The sequence below is a fragment of the Entelurus aequoreus genome, linkage group LG18, assembly GCF_033978785.1.
Source record: "Entelurus aequoreus isolate RoL-2023_Sb linkage group LG18, RoL_Eaeq_v1.1, whole genome shotgun sequence".
Lineage (NCBI taxonomy): Eukaryota > Metazoa > Chordata > Actinopteri > Syngnathiformes > Syngnathidae > Entelurus > Entelurus aequoreus.
In genome coordinates, this window is record NC_084748.1 from 7,211,926 (window position 1) to 7,229,736 (window position 17,811).

Here is a 17,811-nt window from a genome sequence, read left to right on the forward strand (position 1 = left end):
GATACCGATAATTTCCGATATTACATTTTAACGCATCTCTAGTTAAGACCTTTGTTAGTTCAGAATCTGGGTTTGACGTGGTTAGTGGAGCTCCCCCTGGTGTTGTGGTTATGGCGGTCATTTACGTTAAGGAAGTAGTTTGACATGTACTTCGGTAACAGGGAGGTGTAGCGGATTTTATAGACTAGGCTCACTGCGAGTTGTTTAACTCTGTCCTCCACCCTGAGCCAGCCCACTTTAGAGAAGTGGGTAGGAGTGAGGTGGGATCTGGGGTGGAGGTCTAGAAGTAACCTGACTAGCTTGTTCTGGGATGTTTGGAGTCTATGGATTTGAGGGTTTTGGAGGTGCTAGGGTACCAGGAGGTGCATGCGTAATCGAAAAAGGGTTGAATGAGAGTTCCCGCCAGAATCCTCATGGTGCTTTTGTTGACCAGAGAGGAGATTCTGTAGAGAAATCTCGTTCTTTGGTTGACCTTTCTGATTACCTTGGTTGCCATTTTATCACAGGAAAGATTAGCCTCTAGAATGGAACCTAGGCAGGTGACCTCATCTTTCCTGGTGATTACAATGTCACCCACTTTTATAGTGAAGTCATTGACTTTCTTAAGGTTGATGTGGGACCCAAACAGGATGGATTCCGTTTTACCCAAGTGGATGGATAGCTTGTTGTCAGCGAGCCAGGTGCAAGTTCTACACAGCTCAGCACTGAGGATTTTCTCCACCTGTGACTTGTCCCTGTCTGATACCAGCAGGGCCGAGTCATCTGCAAACAAGAACAATTCACAGTCGCATGCCGATGACAAGTCGTTTATGTATATTAGGAACAGTAAAGTTAAAGGCCTACTGAAATGAATTTTTTAAATTTAAACGGGGATAGCAGATCTATTCTATGTGTCATACTTGATCATTTCGCGATATTGCCATATTTTTGCTGAAAGGATTTAGTAGAGAACAACGACGATAAAGTTCGCAACTTTTGGTCTCTGATAAAAAAAAAAGCCTTGCCCCTACCGGATGTAGCGTGACGTAGTCAGTTGTTCACCTCCTCATATTTTCCTATTGTTTTCAACGCAGCTAGAGCGATTCGGACAGAGAAAGCGACGATTACCCCATTAATTTGAGCGAGGATGAAAGATTTGTGGATGAGGAACGTTAGAGTAACGGACTAGAATGCAGTGAAAGACATATCTTTTTCCGCTCTGACCGTAACTTAGGTACAAGCTGGCTCATTGGATTCCACACTCTCTCCTTTTTCTATTGTGGATCACAGATTTGTATTTTAAACCACCTTGGATACGATATCCTCTTGAAAATGAGAGTCGACAACGCGAAATGGACATTCACAGTGACTTTTATCTCCACGACAATACATCGGCGAAGCTCTTTAGCTACGGAGCTAACGTGATAGCATCTGGCTCAAATGCAGATAGAAACAAAATAAATAAATCCCTGACTGGAAGGATAGACAGAAGATCAACAATACTATTAAACCGTGGACATGTAACTACACGGTTAATAATTCTCAGCCTGGCAAAGCTTAACAATGCTGTTGCTAACGAAGCTGAAGCTAACTTAGCAACTTAGCAACCGGACCTCACAGAGCTATGATAAAAACATTAGCGCTCCACCTACGCCAGCCAGCCCTCATCTGCTCATCAACACCCGTGCTCACCTGCGTTCCAGCGATTGACGGCGCGACGAAGGACTTCACCCGATCACAGATGCGGTTGGCGGCTAGCATCGGCTAGCGCGTCTGCTATCCAAGTAAGTCCTCCTTGTTGTGTTGCTACAGCCAGCCGCTAATACACCGATCCCACCTACAACTTTCTTCTTTGCAGTTTCCATTGTTCATTAAACAAATTGCAAAAGATTCACCAACACAGATGTCCAGAATACTGTGGAATTATGAAATGAAAACAAAGCTTTTTGTATTGGCTTCTATGGGCTACCGATACTCCTGTTTTACTGGCTACGTCACGCGCATACGTCATCATCCAAAGGAGTTTTCAACCAGAAGTTTAGCGGGAAATTTAAAATTGCACTTTATAAGTTAACCCGGCCGTATTGGCATGTGTTGCAATTAGAGATGTCCGATAATATCGGCCTGCCGATATTATCGGCCGATATATGCGTTAAAATGTAATATCGGAAATTATCGGTATCGTTTTTTTTATTATCGGGATCGTTTTTTTTTTTTAAAAATTAAATCAACATAAAAAACACAAGATACACTTACAATTAGTGCACCAACCCAAAAAACCTCCCTCCCCCATTTACACTCATTCACACAAAAGGGTTGTTTCTTTCTGTTATTAATATTCTGGTTCCTACATTATATATCAATATATATCAATACAGTCTGCAAGGGATACAGTCCGTAAGCACACATGATTGTGCGTGCTGCTGGTCCACTAATAGTACTAACCTTTAACCGTTAATTTTACAAATTTTCCTTAATTACTAGTTTCTATGTAACTGTTTTTATATTGTTTTACTTTCTTTTTTATTCAAGAAAATGTTTTTAATTTATTTATGTTATTTTACTAATTTTTTTAAAAAGTACCTTATCTTCACCATACCTGGTTGTCCAAATTAGGCATAATAATGTGTTAATTCCACGACTGCATATATCGGTTGATATCGGTATCGGTTTGATTGATTGAGACTTTTATTAGTAGGTTGCACAGTGAAGTACATATTCCGTACAATTGACCACTAAATGGTAACACCCGAATAAGTTTTTCAACTTGTTTAAGTTGTGGTCCACTTAAATTGATTCATGATACAGATATATACTATCATATATACTATCATCATAATACAGTCATCACACAAGATAATCACATTGAATTATTTACATTATTTACAATCAGGGGTGTGGGGGGGGGGGGTATGGACATCAAGTAGTGGACATAGAGAGAGAGAGAGAGAGAGAGAGAGAGAGGGATCAGAAGGCATAAGAAAAAGAAAAAGTATCTGCATTTGATTGTTTACATTTGATTATTAGCAATCCGGGGAGGGTGTTAGTTTAGGGTTGTAGCTGCCTGGAGGTGAACTTTTATTGCGGTTTTGAAGGAGGATAGAGAGGCCCTTTCTTTTATACCTGTTGGTATATCGGTATCAGTAATTAAAGAGTTGGACAATATCGGAATATCGGATATCAGCAAAAAGCCATTATCGGACATCCCTAGTTGCAATGTTAAGATTTCATCATTGATATATAAACTATCAGACTGCGTGGTCGGTAGTAGTGGCTTTCAGTAGGCCTTTAAAGGCCTACTGAAAGCCACTACTACCGACCACGCAGTCTGATAGTTTATATATCAATGATGAAATCTTAACATTATAACACATGCCAATACGGCCGGGTTAACTTATAAAGTGACATTTTAAATTTGCCGCTAAACTTCCGGTTCGAAACGCTTCTGAGGATGACGTATGCGCGTGACGTAAACCGGCGAACACGGGTATGCCTCCCACATTGAAGCCAATACGAAAAAGCTCTGTTTTCATTTCATAATTCCACAGTATTCTGGACATCTGTGTTCGTGAATCTGTTTCAATCATGTTCATTGCATTATGGAGAAGGAAGCCGAGCAAGCAAAGAAGAAAGTTGTCGGTGCGAAATGGACGTATTTTTCGAACGTAGTCAGCCACAACAGTACACAGCCGGCGCTTCTTTGTTTACATTCCCGAAAGATGCAGTCAAGATGGAAGAACTCGGATAACAGAGACTCTAACCAGGAGGACTTTTGACTTCGTTCCACAGACGCCTGTAGAGAACTGGGACAACACAGACTCTTACCAGGATTACTTTGATTTGGATGACAAAGACGCAGACGTGCTACTGTGAGTATGCAGCTTTGGCTTTTTTTTGCGTATGTACGTAACTTTTTTAAAATATATAAGCTTTATGAACCTTGGGTTAGGTGAACGGTCTTTTGGGCTGAGTGATTGTGTGTGTTGATCATGTGTTTGAATTGTATTGGCGTGTTCTATGGAGCTAGGAGCTAGCAGAGGAGCTAGGAGCTAGCATAACACGTACCGTACCGTACGTGCGCGTCACGTACGTAACTTTTTAAAAATATATAAGCTTTATGAACCTTGGGTTAGGTGAACGGTCTTTTGGGCTGAGTGATTGTGTGTGTTGATCAGGTGTTTGAATTGTATTGGCGTGTTCTATGGAGCTAGGAGCTAGCAGAGGAGCTAGGAGCTAGCATAACAAACACGCAGGTGTTATTATGCAGGATTAATTTGTGGCATATTAAATATAAACCTGGTTGTGTTGTGGCTAATAGAGTATATATATGTCTTGTGTTTATTTACTGTTGTAGTCATTCCCAGCTGAATATCAGGTACCGTGAGTATGCAGCCTTGGCTGCTAAACATTTGATAACTTGACCGTATGTGCGCGTCACGTACGTAACTTTTTAAAAATATATAAGCTTTATGAACCTTGGGTTAGGTAAACGGTCTTTTGGGCTGAGTGATTGTGTGTGTTGATCAGGTGTTTGAATTGTATTGGCGTGTTCTATGGAGCTAGGAGCTAGCAGAGGAGCTAGGAGCTAGCATAACAAACACGCAGGTGTTTTTATGCAGGATTAATTTGTGGCATATTAAATATAAGCCTGGTTGTGTTGTGGCTAATAGAGCATATATATGTCTTGTGTTTATTTACTGTTGTAGTCATTCCCAGCTGAATATCAGGTCACCCCCGGCTCTCACAGCATCTTCCCTATCTGAATAGCTTCAACTCCCCACTAGTCCTTCACTTGCACTTTACTCATCCACAAATCTTTCATCCTCGCTCAAATTAATGGGGAAATTGTCGCTTTCTCGGTCCGAATCTCTCTCACTTCATGCGGCCATCATTGTAAACAATAGGGAACTTTGCGTATATGTTCAACTGACTACGTCACGCTACTTCCGGTAGGGGCAAGCCTTTTTTTTATCAGATACCAAAAGTTGCAATCTTTATCGTCGTTGTTCTATACCAGGGGTGTGAAACGTACGGCCCGAGGGCCGGATCAGGCCCGCGAACAGGATTTATCCGGCCCGCGGGATGAGTTTGCAAAGTATAAAAATGTACCTGAAATGTTTGAATGAAAGAAACTGCTGTTCTAAATGTGTCCACTAGATGTCACAATAGCAATTATTTGTATCTTTGTAGATGATGCTACATATGTACAAAATAAACCACATTAGTACATCAGTCGAGGAAAGTGATCAAACTACATAAATAACATCCTGTAATTTGATTTTGATATACTTATTTTTATCTTGATAGATTGAACATTAACACCAATGATGAACATTATCACATCATTTATTCAGAAAATATAGATAATGACAAATAAATTATTAACCGCAACATGTATGTGTAAAATAAAAACCTAACAACATTATGATTTGTACATTTGTGCTTGTTCTATTTTTAAACAAAGAAAACAACCTGAAGTTGTCTTTATTTTTAAGTTATCGTGCCGTGATTTTACCAGTCCGGCCCACTTGGGAGTAGATTTTTCTCCGTGTGGCCCCCCATCTAAAATGACTTTGACACCCCTGTTCTATACTAAATCCTTTCAGCAAAAATATGGCAATATCGCGAAATGATCAAGTATGACACATAGAATAGATCTGCTATCCCCGTTTAAATTAAAAAAAATTCATTTCAGTAGGCCTTTAATTCCACGACTGTATATATCGGTATCGATTGACATCGGTATCGGTAATTAAGAGTTGGACAATATCGGATATTGGCAAAAAAAAGCCATTATCGGACATCCCTTATAACGGGGGTCGGCAACCCGCGGCTCTAGAGCAGCATGCGGCTCTTTAGCGCCGCCCTAGTGGCTCTCTGGAGATTTTTCAAAAATGTATGAAGAATGGAAAAAGATGAGGGGAAAAATGTATTTTTTTGTTTTAGTATGGTTTCTGTAGGAGGACAAACATGACACAAACCTCCCTAATTGTTATAAATCACACTGTTTATATTAAATAAGCTTCACTCATTCGAGTATTTGGCGAGCGCCGTTTTTTCCTACTTATTTTGGTGGTCCTTGAACTCACCGTATAGTTTGTTTACATGTATACATTTCTCCGACTTTCTAGGACGTGTTTTATGCCACTTTTTCTGTCTCATTTTGTCCACCACACTTTTAACGTTGTGCATGAGTGCACAAAGGTGAGTTTTGTTGATGTTATTGACTTGTGTGGAGTGCTAATCAGACATATTTAGTCACTGCATGACTGCAAGCTAATCGATGCTAACATGCTATTTAGGCTAGCGATATGTACATATTGCATCATTATGCCTCATTTGTAGCTATATTTGAGCTCATTTAGTTTCCTTTAAGTCCTCTTAATTAAAGTTATATCTCATGACACATGTAATATGGCTTTTAATTTTTTGCGGCTCCAGACAGATTTTTTTTGGTATTTTTGGTCCAATATGGCTCTTTCAACATTTTGGGTTGCCGACCCCTGCCTTATAATAATGTTGACAAACATTTCTATGTTAAAGTCGTTGGATCTCTTCAACAGTGAATGACATCTTCATCTCTTTCATAAAACATCTCTGATGGTGTCCCGGATGTGACGTCACGCCGCAGAGGCTTATGGGGGAGACTAATGGCGTCAGAAGCGAAAACGTGTCGACGGCTCCCGGAGGTAACGCGTCTCTAAATGGCTGTGATGAATTAAATGTTGTGTTATTTGAAGTCGGCGAAGAGGCAAACATGGGCGACAGGCGTTACATTTGCTCGTTCGCGGGCTGCGCGGCGGCCTACAACAAGCAGTGGAAGCTGGACGCGCACCTCTGCAAGCACACCGGCGTCAAGCCGCACGCGTGTCCGCACGCCGGCTGCGGGAAAGCCTTCTGCAGCGCCTCCCACCTCGCCCGCCACCAGCTCCGCCACAGCGGCCTGCGCCCCTTCCCCTGCGCGGTGGACGGCTGCGCGCAGGCCTTCACCACCAACTCCAACCGGGCCCGGCACGTCGGCCGCGCCCACGCCGGCGACCCCAAGCGGTACCGCTGCGAGGCGGACGGCTGCGGCCTGGCGTTCCGCAAGCACAAGCAGCTCAAGTCGCACATGAGCGAGCGCCACACGCGCGCGCCCGCCTACCCGTGCGCGCACCCTGGCTGCGGCATGCGCTTTACCTTTCCCAGCACGCTCAAGCGCCACATGAAGGTGCACCGGGGCTACCCCTGCGCCCGGGAGGGGTGCGCCTTCACGGGCGCCACCTGGACGGAGTACCTGAAGCACAGGAGGGAGCAGCACCGGCCGGCGGTCGCCTGCGAGCACTGCGGCAAGGTCTTCAAGGACTCCTGGTTCTTGGAGCAGCACCGGAGGGTCCACTCGGACACCCGGCTGGTGTTCAAGTGTCCCCGGGAGGCCTGCGAGCGCTCCTTCACCACCACCTTCAACCTGCAGAGCCACATCCGGGCCTTCCACGACGAGCTGCGGCCCTTCGCCTGCGGCCACCCGGGCTGCGGCCGGGCCTTCGCCATGAAGCAGAGCCTCCGGCGGCACCGCGTGGTCCACGACCCGGACAGGAAGAGGATGCCCCGGCCCAAAAGGTCGCTGACCTCCCGGCTGAGCGGCTGCAGCGACAAGGTGGCCGGCGTGTGCGGGAACGGCCCCGGTCCCGTGGAGCTGGTCTCTCTGCTGCAGGACACGTCCCTGCTGGGTGGTCCCGCTGTGGACCCCCAAGGACTCTCAGTGGCCCTCACAGCACCCCTCACTCTGTAAATGGAAAGGACTTGTCAAGTAATTCAATATTACCTTATTTTTCGGAGTATAAGTCGCACCGGCCGAAAATGCATAATAAAGAAGGAATAAAAACATATAAGTCGCATTTTTGGGGGAAATGTATTTGATCAAATCCAACACCAAGAATAGACATTTGAAAGATGATTGCTGATGAATGGGATAAATAATATTTGATATTTTACGGTAATGTGTTGTAATTTCACACATAAATCGCACCCCCGGCCAATCTATGAAAAAAACTGCGATTTATAATCCGAAGAATACGGTAAATTGTTTTTTTTCCTTACAATTAAGGAAATCATGTGCTAAAAATAAATGCGCAATGACAATAAAAGCCTACATTTACCATTATGTCTCCCTCAATTGACCCTACATGCGAAATAATGTCGATGCACTTTCAATGACGTCATTTTTATTAGAAAAAGCAACACAAAATTGTGACAAACGTCTAAATTTAACACGAATTGAAGAAAAAAATAACATTTGAGAGACAGCCATTGTTTACTTCTGATTAAACTGCTATTTGTCCATTGTCCAAACACAAAAATGCCCCCAAAAATCTCACAATAAAACAAATTCAGCTGCACAATGTTGATCAAAACTAAGTCACATGAAGGCTAAAATGCAAATGCCATCAAGAGCGAGTGTTTAAACAAGGGTGTCCAAAGTGTGGCCCCGGGGCCTCACAGCACCCCTCACACTGTAGAGGACGCTTTAATTAATTAATTAAAATGTTAGGTTTTTTTTCCTTACAATTAATGAAATCATGTGTTAAAAATAAGTACACAATGACAATAAAAGCCTATATTTACCATTATGTCTCCCTCAATTGACCCTACATGCGAAATAATGTCGATGCACTTTCAATGATGTCATTTTTATTAGAAAAAGCAACAAAAAATTGTGACAAACGTCTAAATTTAACAGAATTGAAGAAAAAAATAACATTTGAGAGACAGCCATTGTTTACTTCTGATTAAACTGCTATTTGTCCATTGTCCAAACACAAAAATGCCCCCAAAAAGCTCACAATAAAACAAATTCAGCTGCACAATGTTGATCAAAACTAAGTCACATGAAGGCTAAAATGCAAATGCCATCAAGAGCGAGTGTTTAAACAAGGGTGTCCAAAGTGTGGCCCCGGGGCCTCTCAGCACCCCTCACACTGTAGAGGACGCTTTAATTAATTAATTCAAATGTTAGTTTTTTTTTCCTTACAATTAATGAAATCATGTGCTGAAAATAAGTGCGCAATGACAATAAAAGCCTATATTTACCATTATGTCTCCCTCAATTGACCCTACGTATGAAATAATGTCGATGCACTTTCAATGACATCATTTTTATTAGAAAAAGCAACAAAAAATTGTGACAAACGTCTAAATTTAACAGAATTGAAGAAAAAAAAAGTTTGAGAAACAGCCATTGTTTACTTCTGATTAAACTGCTATTTGTCCATTGTCCAAACACAAAAATGCCCCCAAAAATCTCACAATAAAACGAATTCAGCTGCACAATGTTGATCAAAACTAAGTCACATGAAGGCTAAAATGCAAATGCCATCAAGAGCGAGTGTTTAAACAAGGGTGTCCAAAGTGTGGCCCCGGGGCCTCACAGCACCCCTCACACTGTAGATGACGCTTTAATTAATGAATTAAAATGTTAGGTTTTTTTTCCTTACAATTAATGAAATCATGTGCTAAAAATAAATGCGCTATGACAATAAAAGCCTATATTTACCATTATGTCTCCCTCAATTGACCCTACGTATGAAATAATGTCGATGCACTTTCAATGACATCATTTTTATTAGAAAAAGCAACAAAAAATTGTGACAAAGGTCTAAATTTAACAGAATTGAAGAAAAAAATAACATTTGAGAAACAGCCATTGTTTACTTCTGATTAAACTGCTATTTGTCCATTGTCCAAACACAAAAATGCCCCCAAAAATCTCACAATAAAACAAATTCAGCAGCACAATGTTGATCAAAACTAAGTCACGTGAAGGCTAAAATGCAAATGCCATCAAGAGCGAGTGTTTAAACAAGGGTGTCCAAAGTGTGGCCCCGGGGCCTCTCAGCACCCCTCACACTGTAGAAGACGCTTTAATTAATTAATTCAAATGTTAGGTTTTTTTTCCTTACAATTAATGAAATCATGTGCTAAAAATAAATGCGCAATGACAATAAAAGCCTATATTTACCATTATGTCTCCCTCAATTGACCCTACATGCGAAATAATGTCGATGCACTTTCAATGACGTCATTTTTATTAGAAAAAGCAACAAAAAATTGTGACAAATGTCTAAATTTAACAGAATTTAAGAAAAAAAAATAACATTTGAGAGACAGCCATTGTTTACTTCTGATTAAACTGCTATTTGTCCATTGTCCAAACACAAAAATGCCCCCAAAAATCTCACAATAAAACAAATTCAGCGGCACAATGTTGATCAAAACTAAGTCACATGAAGGCTAAAATGCAAATGCCAACAAGGGTGTCCAAAGTGTGGCCCCGGGGCCTCTCAGCACCCCTCACACTGTAGTTGACGCTTTAATTAATTAATTAAAATGTTAGGTTTTTTTCCCTTACAATTAATGAAATCATGTGCTAAAAATAAATGCGCTATGACAATAAAAGCCTATATTTACCATTATGTCTCCCTCAATTGACCCTACTTATGAAATAATGTCGATGCACTTTCAATGACATCATTTTTATTAGAAAAAGCAACAAAAAATTGTGACAAACGTCTAAATTTAACAGAATTGAAGAAAAAAATAACATTTGAGAGACAGCCATTGTTTACTTCTGATTAAACTGCTATTTGTCCATTGTCCAAACACAAAAATGCCCCCAAAAATCTCACAATAAAACAAATTCAGCTGCACAATGTTGATCAAAACTAAGTCACGTGAAGGCTAAAATGCAAATGCCATCAAGACCGAGTGTTTAAACAAGGGTGTCCAAAGTGTGGCCCCGGGGCCTCTCAGCACCCCTCACACTGTAGAGGACGCTTTAATTAATTAATTAAAATGTTAGTTTTTTTCCCCTTACAATTAATGAAATCATGTGCTAAAAATAAATGCGCAATGACAATAAAAGCCTATATTTACCATTATGTCTCCCTCAATTGACCCTACATGCGAAATAATGTCGATGCACTTTCAATGACGTCATTTTTATTAGAAAAAGCAACAAAAAATTGTGACAAACGTCTAAATTTAACAGAATTGAAGAAAAAAAATAACATTTGAGAGACAGCCATTGTTTACTTCTGATTAAACTGCTATTTGTCCATTGTCCAAACACAAAAATGCCCCCAAAAATCTCACAATAAAACAAATTCAGCTGCACAATGTTGATCAAAACTAAGTCACATGAAGGCTAAAATGCAAATGCCATCAAGAGCGAGTGTTTAAACAAGGGGGTCCAAAGTGTGGCCCCGGGCCCTCACAGCACCCCTCACACTGTAGAGGACGCTTTAATTAATTAATTAAAATGTTAGTTTTTTTCCCTTACAATTAATGAAATCATGTGCTAAAAATAAATGCGCTATGACAATAAAAGCCTATATTTACCATTATGTCTCCCTCAATTGACCCTACGTATGAAATAATGTCGATGCACTTTCAATGACGTCATTTTTATTAGAAAAAGCAACAAAAAATTGTGACAAACGTCTAAATTTAACAGAATTGAAGAAAAAAAAATAACATTTGAGAGACAGCCATTGTTTACTTCTGATTAAACTGCTATTGTCCATTGTCCAAACACAAAAATGCCCCCAAAAATCTCACCATAAAACAAATTCAGCGGCACAATGTTGATCAAAACTAAGTCACATGAAGGCTAAAATGCAAATGCCATCAAGAGCGAGTGTTTAAACAAGGGGGTCCAAAGTGTGGCCCCGGGGGCCGTTTGCGGCACGCAGCTCGAGTTTTGTTGGCCCACAACATATCTGAAAAAAACAAACCAGTAACAATGTGAGGAAAAAGCTCAAAATGTATACAAAATATAATAGAAGTATGTAGGGGGCCTTTGGATATTTTTTATTTTAAAAATCCACAGACGTATATAAAAACTCAATGCTGCGCTTTGTGTTATAAGTGACGGATTGTATTAGGTTTGATCAAAATTTCATTTTTTTTCTCGTTACATTGTGTCTTTATTTTCTTGCATTTTTACTGTTGTTTTCCGACAGTACGTTGCGGGCTAACTCAACTCCAGCTTTGGGCTGCAAAAGGCCCCATGGCCTGTAATACCTAACAGCAGAACACCAGGCATGCACAGGGCTGGGCCAGGTGGTGCCGAAACCCGGAATAAGAGTGAGGTTTAGGGGATGTAATGCCGGCTAGCTTAGTTGTTGCGTCGAAAGCCTCAGCTTTTAGCATAGTGTCTAGCATGCTAGCCTCAGTTCGATGGCTTGTGTGGGTCCGGTGGGATGATCACAGTTACATTGGTGCCGAAACCCGGAATAAGAGGTAGGTTTAGGGCGTGGATGTAATAATGGATGCTGGCTAGCTTACGTCGAGAGCCTAGGCTTTTAGCATAGTGGCTAGCATGCTAGCCTCAGTTTGATGGGTTGTGTGGGCGTGGGTCCGGTGGGATGATCACAGTTACATTGGTGCCGAAACCTGGAATAAGAGTGAGGTTTAGGGGGGTTAATTTGTAAGAACTAGGCTTTTAGCATAGAGGCTAGCATGCTAGCCTCAGTTTGATGGGTTGTGTGGGCGTGGGTCCGGTGGGATGATCATAGTTACATTGGTGCCGAAACCCGGAATAAGAGTGAGGTTTAAGGGGGTGAATGTAATAATGGATGCCGGCTAGCTTAGTTGCTGCGTCGAGAGCCTAGGTTTTTAGCATAGTGTCTAGCATGCTAGCCTCAGTTTGATAGGTTGTGTGGGCGTGGGTCCGGTGGGATGATCACAGTTACAATGGTGCCGAAACCCGGAATAAGAGTGAGGTTTAGGGGGGTGAATGTAAGAACTAGGCTTTTAGCATAGTGGCTAGCATGCTAGCCTCAGTTGGATGGGTTGTGTGGGCGTGGGTCCGGTGGGATGATCACAGTTACAATGGTGCCGAAACCCGGAATAACAGTGAGGTTTAGGGGGGTGAATGTAAGAACTAGGCTTTTAGCATAGTGGCTAGCATGCTAGCCTCAGTTTGATGGGTTGTGTGGGCGTGGGTCCGGTGGGATGATCACAGTTACATTGGTGCCGAAACCCGGAATAAGAGTGAGGTTTAGGGGGGTTAATTTGTAAGAACTAGGCTTTTAGCATAGAGGCTAGCATGCTAGCCTCAGTTTGATGGGTTGTGTGGGCGTGGGTCCGGTGGGATGATCACAGTTACATTGGTGCCGAACCCGGAATAAGAGTGAGGTTTAAGGGGGTGAATGTAATAATGGATGCCGGTTAGCTTAGTTGCTGCGTCGAGAGCCTAGGTTTTTAGCATAGTGTTTAGCATGCTAGCCTCAGTTTGATAGGTTGTGTGGGCGTGGGTCCGGTGGGATGATCACAGTTACAATGGTGCCGAAACCCGGAATAAGAGTGAGGTTTAGGGGGGTGAATGTAAGAACCAGGCTTTTAGCATAGTGGCTAGCATGCTAGCCTCAGTTGGATGGGTTGTGTGGGCGTGGGTCCGGTGGGATGATCACAGTTACAATGGTGCCGAAACCCGGAATAAGAGTGAGGTTTAGGGGGGTGAATGTAAGAACTAGGCTTTTAGCATAGTGGCTAGCATGCTAGCCTCAGTTTGATGGGTTGTGTGGGCGTGGGTCCGGTGGGAGGATCACAGTTACAATGGTGCCGAAACCCGGAATAAGAGTGAGGTTTAGGGGGGTGAATGTAAGAACTAGGCTTTTAGCATAGTGGCTAGCATGCTAGCCTCAGTTGGATGGGTTGTGTGGGCGTGGGTCCGGTGGGATGATCACAGTTACAATGGTGCCGAAACCCGGAATAAGAGTGAGGTTTAGGGGGGTGAATGTAAGAACTAGGCTTTTAGCATAGTGGCTAGCATGCTAGCCTCAGTTGGATAGGTTGTGTGGGCGTGGGTCCGGTGGGATGATCACAGTTACAATGGTGCCGAAACCCGGAATAAGAGTGAGGTTTAGGGGGGTGAATGTAAGAACTAGGCTTTTAGCATAGTGGCTTGCATGCTAGCCTCAGTTTGATGGGTTGTGTGGGCGTGGGTCCGGTGGGATGATCATAGTTACATTGGTGCCGAAACCCGGAATAAGAGTGAGGTTTAAGGGGGTGAATGTAATAATGGATGCCGGCTAGCTTAGTTGCTGCGTCGAGAGCCTAGGTTTTTAGCATAGTGTCTAGCATGCTAGCCTCAGTTTGATAGGTTGTGTGGGCGTGGGTCCGGTGGGATGATCACAGTTACAATGGTGCCGAAACCCGGAATAAGAGTGAGGTTTAGGGGGGTGAATGTAAGAACTAGGCTTTTAGCATAGTGGCTAGCATGCTAGCCTCAGTTGGATGGGTTGTGTGGGCGTGGGTCCGGTGGGATGATCACAGTTACAATGGTGCCGAAACCCGGAATAAGAGTGAGGTTTAGGGGGGTGAATGTAAGAACTAGGCTTTTAGCATAGTGGCTAGCATGCTAGCCTCAGTTTGATGGGTTGTGTGGGCGTGGGTCCGGTGGGATGATCACAGTTAAATTGGTGCCGAAACCCGGAATAAGAGTGAGGTTTAGGGGGGTTAATTTGTAAGAACTAGGCTTTTAGCATAGAGGCTAGCATGCTAGCCTCAGTTTGATGGGTTGTGTGGGCGTGGGTCCGGTGGGATGATCACAGTTACATTGGTGCCGAACCCGGAATAAGAGTGAGGTTTAAGGGGGTGAATGTAATAATGGATGCCGGTTAGCTTAGTTGCTGCGTCGAGAGCCTAGGTTTTTAGCATAGTGTTTAGCATGCTAGCCTCAGTTTGATAGGTTGTGTGGGCGTGGGTCCGGTGGGATGATCACAGTTACAATGGTGCCGAAACCCGGAATAAGAGTGAGGTTTAGGGGGGTGAATGTAAGAACCAGGCTTTTAGCATAGTGGCTAGCATGCTAGCCTCAGTTGGATGGGTTGTGTGGGCGTGGGTCCGGTGGGATGATCACAGTTACAATGGTGCCGAAACCCGGAATAAGAGTGAGGTTTAGGGGGGTGAATGTAAGAACTAGGCTTTTAGCATAGTGGCTAGCATGCTAGCCTCAGTTTGATGGGTTGTGTGGGCGTGGGTCCGGTGGGAGGATCACAGTTACAATGGTGCCGAAACCCGGAATAAGAGTGAGGTTTAGGGGGGTGAATGTAAGAACTAGGCTTTTAGCATAGTGGCTAGCATGCTAGCCTCAGTTGGATGGGTTGTGTGGGCGTGGGTCCGGTGGGATGATCACAGTTACAATGGTGCCGAAACCCGGAATAAGAGTGAGGTTTAGGGGGGTGAATGTAAGAACTAGGCTTTTAGCATAGTGGCTAGCATGCTAGCCTCAGTTGGATAGGTTGTGTGGGCGTGGGTCCGGTGGGATGATCACAGTTACAATGGTGCCGAAACCCGGAATAAGAGTGAGGTTTAGGGGGGTGAATGTAAGAACTAGGCTTTTAGCATAGTGGCTTGCATGCTAGCCTCAGTTTGATGGGTTGTGTGGGCGTGGGTCCGGTGGGATGATGACAGTTACATTGGTGCCGAAACCCGGAATAAGAGTGAAGTTTGGGGGGGTTGATGCAACAGGTGCCAACTCGCTTAGCTGTGACACCTGAAGAGCCGTGCAGGTCGGTGACTTGGGAGCATAGCGTGCTTGACTCTCAGAAAGGTTGTGTGGTCGTGGGTTCGATGATCACAATGTTTGCCCCTGGAGGTTGTAGTCACGTGACAAACCCAACAAGAAGGGGTTCACCAAAATAAATGTTCACGTCCAGACCCTAGATTATGTTGCCATGATGTCAGCGTCGTCCGCCTCTTCGGGCTCGGCCGCCCACACTTGGACACGCCCCTCCGTGGCGGTTAGGAGGCGGGTCTCCTTGGGGTGGAAGGCCAAGGACTGGACCACGGCCTTGCCCACGGGCAGCTTCAGGGACAAAGACCCCTGCGAGACGACAGATTGTTGGATGCCTCGTCGTCGCTTCCGCCGACCGGAACCCGACTCCGCCTTTCTTACCTCCACCAAGTCCCAGCAGTACACGTGTCCGTCCTCGGAGCAGCTCAGGACGTGCGTGTCTTTGGAGGACAGGCAACATTCCAGCTTGTACCCCTTCATCTGGTGTCCCGTGTACCTGCGGGCCAAGGCACACATTTACATGTCGGATGTACCCCGCCCCCAAATAAACGTGCCACTCACTCCCCCAGCATTTCCCCCGTGCTCTTGTCCAGGAGCCTGACTGTGGAGTCCAGACTGGAGCTGAGCGTGCACTGTCCGTCCTGACTGAAGCACACGCACGTGATGGGACCTGCGACACACAACGTGCACAATCACACACGCTTCCCGACACCCACAAAACATTCCCGCGGGACAATCGCTGACTGTTGATGAAGTCCACGTGCAGCTGTCCCATCCTGAGGTCGTAGCGTCGCACTCGCCCGTCCACCGACCTGGAAACAGTCATCATGGAGTCAAAACCGAGTCTGCACAGCATACAATAGAGTCTGGGCTTCTCTGCTTAGGCTGCTGCCCCCGCGACCCAACTTTCGATAAGCGGAAAAGGATGGATGGCACACACAACCAGCCTCATCTCAGGTTTCTGCCCTTTGTTTGGCAAAATGTCCAATTTTAACAATTTTAACAAAAGGATTGGAATCATTCAGAAAAAACATTGATTACATCTTGTACCGCTTATCCTTTCTGGGGTCACGGGTACGCTGGAGCCTATCCCAGCTGACTTCTGGCTGCTTGCCAGCCAATCAAAGGGCACATATAGACAATAATAATTAGAGATGTCGATAAATGCTTTAAAATGTAATATCGGAAATTATCGGTATCGTTTTTTTAATTATCGGTATCGTTTTTATTTTTTTTAATTAAATCCACATAAAAAACACAAGATACACTTACAATTAGTGCACCAACCCAAAAAAACTCCCTCCCCCATTCACACAAAAGGGTTGTTTCTTTCTGTTATTAATATTCTGGTTCTTACATTATATATCAATATATATCAATACAGTCTAGGACTGCAACAACTAATCGATTAAATCGATTAAAATCGATTATAAAAATAGTTGCCGATTAATTTAGTCATCGATTCGTTGGATCTATGCTATGCGCATGCGCAGAGGCTTTTTTTTTTTTTTTTTAATTTAAAAAAATTATTTAAAAAAAAACAAAAAACCTTTATTTATAAACTGCAACATTTACAAACAGCTGAGAAACAATAATCAAAATAAGTATGTTGCCAGTATGCTGTTTTTCCCCCCAATAAAATACTGGATAGGATAGAAATGTAGATTGTCTCTTTTATCCGATTATTAATCGATTAATCGAAGTAATAATCGACAGATTAATCGATCATCAAATTAATCGTTAGTTGCAGCCCTAATACAGTCTGCAAGGGATACAGTCCGTAAGCACACATGATTGTGCGTGCTGCTGGTCCGCTAATAGTACTAACCTTTAACAGTTAATTTTACTCATTTTCATTAATTACTAGTTTCTATGTAACTGTTTTTATATTGTTTTACTTTCTTTTTTATTCAAGAAAATGTTTTTAATTTATTTATCTCTTTTTATTTTATTAATTTTTGAAAAAAAGGACCTTATCTTCACCATACCTGGTTGTCCAAATTAGGCATAACAATGTGTTAATTCCACGACTGTATATATAGCGGTATCGGTTGATATCGGTATCAGTAATTAAGAGTTGGACAATATCGGAATATCGGATATCGGCAAAAAGCCATTATTGGACATCCCTAATAATAATCATACTTATTGACACGTCTCCAATGAACCTATCATGCACTATAGGGCTGGGCGATAAAACGATATCAATATACAAACCCCATAAGCCAGGGGTGTCCAAAGTGCGGCCCGGGGGCCATTTGCGGCCCGCAGGT

The 17,811-nt window shown here is 43.2% G+C and overlaps 2 protein-coding genes across 3 annotated transcripts in view; one reads left to right on the plus strand and one right to left on the minus strand.

Moving 5' to 3' along the window:
* Window positions 1-6,587: 6,587 nt before the first annotated feature.
* LOC133633762 (transcription factor IIIA-like) lies at window positions 6,588-8,117 on the plus strand. The gene has a single exon (XM_062026428.1). It carries the CDS (start codon window positions 6,617-6,619, stop codon window positions 7,748-7,750), a length of 1,134 nt encoding a protein of 377 aa, XP_061882412.1. The 5' UTR covers window positions 6,588-6,616; the 3' UTR covers window positions 7,751-8,117.
* A 2,099-nt stretch (window positions 8,118-10,216) lies between these two features.
* Window positions 10,217-17,811, minus strand: part of wdr83 (WD repeat domain containing 83) — a 54,165-nt gene continuing 46,570 nt past the window's right edge. For both annotated transcript variants that reach the window (XM_062026430.1, XM_062026429.1), the window contains 4 exons: window positions 16,283-16,350; window positions 16,100-16,208; window positions 15,920-16,034; window positions 10,217-15,847 (listed from right to left, as the gene is read on the minus strand). In XM_062026430.1, the coding sequence (XP_061882414.1) occupies window positions 15,689-15,847; window positions 15,920-16,034; window positions 16,100-16,208; window positions 16,283-16,350 (451 nt within the window). In that variant the 3' untranslated portion in view covers window positions 10,217-15,688. The remainder of the gene's footprint in view (window positions 15,848-15,919; window positions 16,035-16,099; window positions 16,209-16,282; window positions 16,351-17,811) is intronic.